This window comes from Acanthisitta chloris, unplaced genomic scaffold (genome assembly GCF_000695815.1).
Source record: "Acanthisitta chloris isolate BGI_N310 unplaced genomic scaffold, ASM69581v1 scaffold3965, whole genome shotgun sequence".
NCBI classification, from domain to species: Eukaryota; Metazoa; Chordata; class Aves; order Passeriformes; family Acanthisittidae; genus Acanthisitta; species Acanthisitta chloris.
In genome coordinates this window covers 393-6,168 of record NW_008674130.1, presented here as the reverse complement: position 1 = coordinate 6,168, position 5,776 = coordinate 393, and the positions used below count along the sequence as shown (strand labels likewise).

The 5,776-nt window shown below is 48.9% G+C and overlaps 1 protein-coding gene across 1 annotated transcript; it reads right to left on the bottom strand.

The window, feature by feature from the left end:
- Positions 1–3,175: 3,175 nt before the first annotated feature.
- On the bottom strand, positions 3,176–4,372 carry LOC103802689 (glucocorticoid receptor-like). Its single transcript, XM_009075208.1, has one exon. The coding sequence runs from the start codon at positions 4,370–4,372 to the stop codon at positions 3,194–3,196; it is 1,179 nt and encodes a 392-aa protein (XP_009073456.1). The 3' UTR covers positions 3,176–3,193.
- Positions 4,373–5,776: the final 1,404 nt, after the last annotated feature.

Sequence of the window (5,776 nt, the reverse complement as noted above, 5' to 3'; positions counted from 1 at the left end):
GCAACGCTGTGCTATCCTTAGAAGCAAAACCACTCAAAAATGGCATGACATCAATCCCAGCCTGCATGGATAGAGAGAGACATTCCAGGCTTCTATTAAACAGGGAGATTAAACACGGCCTGGACACTGAACTGCAGCTTTTCTCCTCGTATGTTCAGTCCATAATTAATATGCTACTAATAGACAAATAATTCTAGCAACACTAAGCAATACTTTCTATTGGAACCTGAAGCTTCTCACAATCTCAGCCTCCACCTCTCACAACTAGCACCTAAAAAAAACCCCAGACCACTGAAACTGGCAAGAGAGCCCTTCCTTTGTTTCTAAAACAAATGCCAATTTTGTTAAGTCTTCTGCAAGAAAAACAAACAAACTCACAATACATCACCTTAAACTAACCCAGTTTAGTCCAAATATTTCTGACAAGGTTCAGGCAGAAGGAGAATTCCTGCTTCAAGGGCTGGTCAGGATCTCGAACACTGTAAAAGGAAGTTGGAGCTGCCTAAATGTTATGGAATAAAAATAATAAATCAAACACAACCAGTGCTGCTTTTAGAACTGGACTTTGTCATTTCAGTGTGTAAAAATCCTTGGGAAGGACGAAAGCTGTGAATAACGAAATTTTAACCGAACCCCAACTAGGAGCCGCCTCAAAAATTCTTTACACATTCCACAAAGAGGAAAAAAAATCCATTATCTTACAGCAAAAAGGAAGCAATAAAATATAAGAGGACCTTGCAGGAAACAGGAACATCAACACTTGAGGCTCAGCGCGGGTCCCGCTCCGCGGTGGGGGAGGCAGATGGTGCCATCCCACACCCCTGGCAGCACTTCCACACCCCTGGCAGCACTTCCACACCCCTCACCCAGCACAGGCTCCCTCCAGAGCTGCTCCACAGGGCACCCACATCACCCAGCACCGCTGCCCTGTCCTGGACCAGCCTCTCCTCCCGCGCTCGGCCCAGCACTGTGCATGTCAGTGCCCTCGGTGGTTCACCATCTCTCCACTCTCACTCACAGGACAGAACATTGCCCTTTACAAAACTCCCAAGGCTGGACAAACATCTCCATGTAAACCCTTCCCTGTGAATGCACTGGGCTCTGCCCACACAGCTCTGTAAAGCACATCCACTGCAGCAGCTCCACGGAAGTACTGGCAAAAGGGACGTTCCCATTACCTCCGGGGAATCTGCTTACTGAAACGGGCCCTGAAAACCTCCTCCTGATGGCAGAAACACTTCTTCGTGCTCTGACACAGCTTTTGTGGTTGTCATAAGAGATACACTGAGAACACAGTAAAAAAGAAAAAAAAACCACCCCAAAAATCCCCATGAAACACTCTGAATACAACATGGAATTGGACAGATTACAGGAAAGGTTAGCACAGAGGATTTTTACTCTCTCTAAATGATAAGACATATTCAATATTGGTATATCAGAGTGGAATTTACCCAGTAATTTTGATTTTCATCTCTGGATCCTTTACATTACAAATTGCTTTAAATACCTCAAGGAAAAAAGCATAATATTCAAGAGAAAACTCAATATCTGTGAAAGAAACTGAGAAGGAAAGCAAGCAAAAAAAGTTGTCTGCCTGGAGCAAAGGAGAAATCCTTACACAGCTCATTCCAACCATGAGAAAACAGGGCAGACACCATACAGGGAGAGCCCCAGGACTGGCAGGGAACACACCGGGGACTGATTGCCAGCAGGGCAACAAAAACCAGAAAGTTAAACCAGATTCTCCATTAAAAGCCTACAAACACCGGTTTACATGTAGGGACCTGCAGAGCCATTTTCTAACAGAGCCCCCAGCAGAATCCTCCTCCTCCACAGAGGCCAAACACTGCTCCTGTGAGCAGCTGCTGCACACAGGACAGCTGAGGAAAACACACAGCTAGGTGTTCATACTCCAAACATACACCTGAGTGTTCCCAACAAAACTCTACAACTGGTGTTCACACTGAGATCCTCAGGAAAACACACACCTGGGAGCTCACACTGAAATCCTACAACGGAGTGCTCATAAGCAAAACACACACCTGGGAGTTCACACTGAAATCCTAAGGGGAACACACACCTGGGAGCTCACACTGAAATCCTACAACGGAGTGCTCATAAGCAAAACACACACCTGGGAGTTCACACTGAAATCCTAAGGGGAACACACACCTGGGAGCTCACACTGAAATCCTAAGGAGAACACACACCTGGGAGCTCACACTGAAATCCTAAGGAGAACACACACCTGGGAGCTCACACTGAAATCCTAAGGAAAATATATACCTGGGAGTTCACACTGAAATCCTAAGGAGATCACACACCTGGGAGCTCGCACTGAAATCCTAAGGAAAACATATACCTGGGAGTTCACACTGGAATCCTAAGGAAAACACACCCTGGGAGCTCCCACTGGAGCCAGAGCTGTCTCTGCTGCACAGAGACATGCAGAGCTGCCCACTGAGCGCTCACTCCTCAAGGAGTGTTTGACTGGAGTATCTGCACCTCTGGAAAACTTGTAGGAAACACACCCACCAAAGTACCTGATGTAGGCACCGACCAGCTCCCCCACCCCCTGCTGTTCTGCTCTAGAGCTGAACTCCAGGTATGTTTCAATCTGCCTGCAAACACTCTTATCTCTTTCAAGGCAGTTATTGAACAAGCTGCTTAGTGTTTCCCACTCGGAATCTTCTTGTCCATGTAAGGCAAATGTGATACTGAGCACAGCAAAAACTCCAGTTCGGCCTAAAAGTGATTCTAGAAATTTACCCAGCAACCAAGTTATTTTTATGCATAATATTTAAGTAACACTAGGAAGGAAAAAAAGCCACAGCGATTGATCCTCTAACCCCTGAGAATGAAGAAGCTTTTGTGTACACTTAAATACTTCCTTCCATACTGCCTGTGCATGGATCCTGCTACCACCTACTCGACTTTCCCTCTAGGCTGTATCTTGGAAGTTTTATTTATTTACTCTTTAGAGCATGCCAGCTCCACTCCTTTTCCCCTGTAGTACCACTAGTTGAGTAGCTGGTTACAGCTCCCATCATACTGTGGGATAAATCAATATTCCCAGACGCGTCTGATCAGCCACACATACCAAAAAGGAAAAGGGGGAAAAAGGGAACAAACCCAAGCAACAATCCAGTGTGCACACAGTTGTGGTGTTTTAATAAAGAGCAACCAAAACTAATTACCTTGAATAGCCATTAGAGAAAGCAGGTCTGCCCGAGAGGTTGAGCGTTCCCAGCGGAGCCAGCGCCTCGTCCCCCGATCCCTGGCACCTATTCCAATTTTCTGACCCGGCAGGAAGAGATGGAATGATATTAAAGATTGGTTTCTGATCCTGCTGCTGCGAGAGCGACGCAGTGTTCAAATCATAGTGGTACATCTGTCCCCCAGAGGTGCTGACGCCATGGATGGAGATGGCCGAGACTTTCGTTCCCAGCAGGTTCGGCGTGGAGAAGCTGGCCTGGCAGTACAGTGGGCCCATGTTTTCCTGCTTGATGCCAGGAGTACAGAGTTCAATGAAGTCTTCCTTTTCTGTTTTCACTTGAGGCATTGGCATTTTGGAACTGGGTAAAAGGTCACCACGGTCATTAATTTTAGGTTTAGTGTCAGACAGAATGGGAGGCTTGCAGTCCTCGTCCAGACTGCCCTCCAGGAGGAAAGCGTCGTCGGCGGAGATGGGGGACAGCAAACCACCATCGTCCAGCAACGGGTCCAGCCTCCACGGGCTCCCATTGGGCTCCTTGCCAGGCGACACCGGCGGCAGTTCTAGGTCCTGGAGGATATCCAGGGTGCTTTGGTCTTCAGAGAACAGCTTCAAGGTGCCACCATTGGAGCCAGCCTGGCTTTGGACTGCAGCTCCTGACTCTGCAGGGACGCTGCGGCCAGCCATGCCCGGGAAATCCGGCTCGAGCGGCACCTCAGAAGACACAGCTCCCTTCGCGTCCTCCGCCAGGCTCGAGGACTTGTTCAGGCTGGCAATGCTTTCCTCCAGGAGCCTGAAGTCCGTCTCTCCAGAGGAGATGCCGATTTGGCCCTGGTGCGAAAATCCAAGGTCATTTCCCATCACTTTCGTGTCTGTTTCACCCATGTATAGTCCCATCGAGAGCGATACTGCCTTGGAGAGGTCTGGCTGAGGCACATTGTTTCCTAATCCTTTTGAAAAGTCAGCCAAAGCAGGTTGCTGACCTGAATCGGACTGAGAAGACGCGGGGAGAGGAGATGAAGACACAGGGGCTTGGACAGTAGCTCCACCCCTGAAGGGTGGATGGAAGTCCATCACGATCCCTCCTTTGGTACTGATGAGCGCATTTTTCCTTGCTTCGTCCTGATCCGATGGGTTAAGCAATTCTTTGGAATCCATTACTTTACCATTAACTATAAAAAGATTAGAAGCAGGCACAGTCAGCAGAGCAATGACACAGTAATAACAGCTTAAAAACACAAAGTCTGAACCCTGCGCCCGGTGAACCTGGCCCGGCAGCTCCAGGGATGCAGAACGCGCCGTGAGCCGACACGTGCCACGTCCCCGACACACTGCGCCTGCTTTCGGGGTCTGTTTGGCTCGTTTTGCTGCCTGCTCAGGAGGAAGTAGGTATTTTAAAGCTTTGCTAAACCCGGAGGAAGGGGGGAGTCTGCCTGCACACAGCTCAGGATCAGGCACATGACAGCTCTGCACATGCTGCAGCTCTGTCCCCGTCCCAGCAGTAAGACAGCGTAAGAACTGGTAAAGGACCCAGTTTACAAAACCTGCAAGGTAAAGTTCCCTGGTTTTTAATTACAGCTTGAGCAGGACATTTATCACCTTTCCCAGTCAGCTCCCTCCCTCCCTCCCTGCAGGTCCATCACCCACAGCAGGTACAGAAGGCTCCAGAGCCAGACAGAGTCTCTGTGGTTTGTTATTATCCAGGAGCTACGAGACCTCCCCACCACAAAACACAACGTTTGCCATCTTTGCATAGGCTGAGCTTAAAGTGCAACTCATCAATCTGGAAATAAACCTCACACGATTCTTTAAATACATCCCCAATTTATAAACAAAAGCTAGCTAAAAATAAAGCAGAATTTTTATTAGCTGCCAACACTTTACCCTCTCACGGCTGCTCTCCAAACACACTGAGCATCGAAAACAAATCTCCCGAGTTTCATCTGTTTGTATTTACTGCATTTTTTTTCCAGCAGAGAGCACAAATATTTAGAGAATCACTGTAAATTCTTAGACAAACTTCCTATGCAGTTTCATACTCACAGCACTCAGCCTGCACTCCCCAGTCCCAGTCTGTGGAGGAGGCAATGCCCCAGTTCCAGCCTGGCCACGGCTTCACCCGCTGAGCACACTGACCCAACTCACACGTTTACAGTCGTCTTAATCATAAACCCACGGCTCTGCCGCCCATGTTCCCCAGCCTGCCGACACCGCTGCTATTTCTGTGTGCCGAAGTTAAGGCTGTGATCAACAAAAACGCCCCACGTGTAAAATTTTAAGGTGGCCCCGGCGAGCTCTGGCGTGGGGAAATCGTCTCGAGAGGGACAGGCTCCAAGCCAGAACTCGACTTGGGCTCCTGACAGCGCCTGGTGCAGCTCTGCCCGGGCCGAGCAGAGGGTCCCTGCGGTCCTGGGCACCCCAAACCTCACCGACTGCAAACACCTCCCCTCTCCAGCGGGTACTGTAACAGCGACTGGAAACGATGCAACTCTCTTTAAGGTAAACACTAACAGCGACTGGAAACAATGCAACTCTCTTTAAGGTAAACACTAACAGCGACTG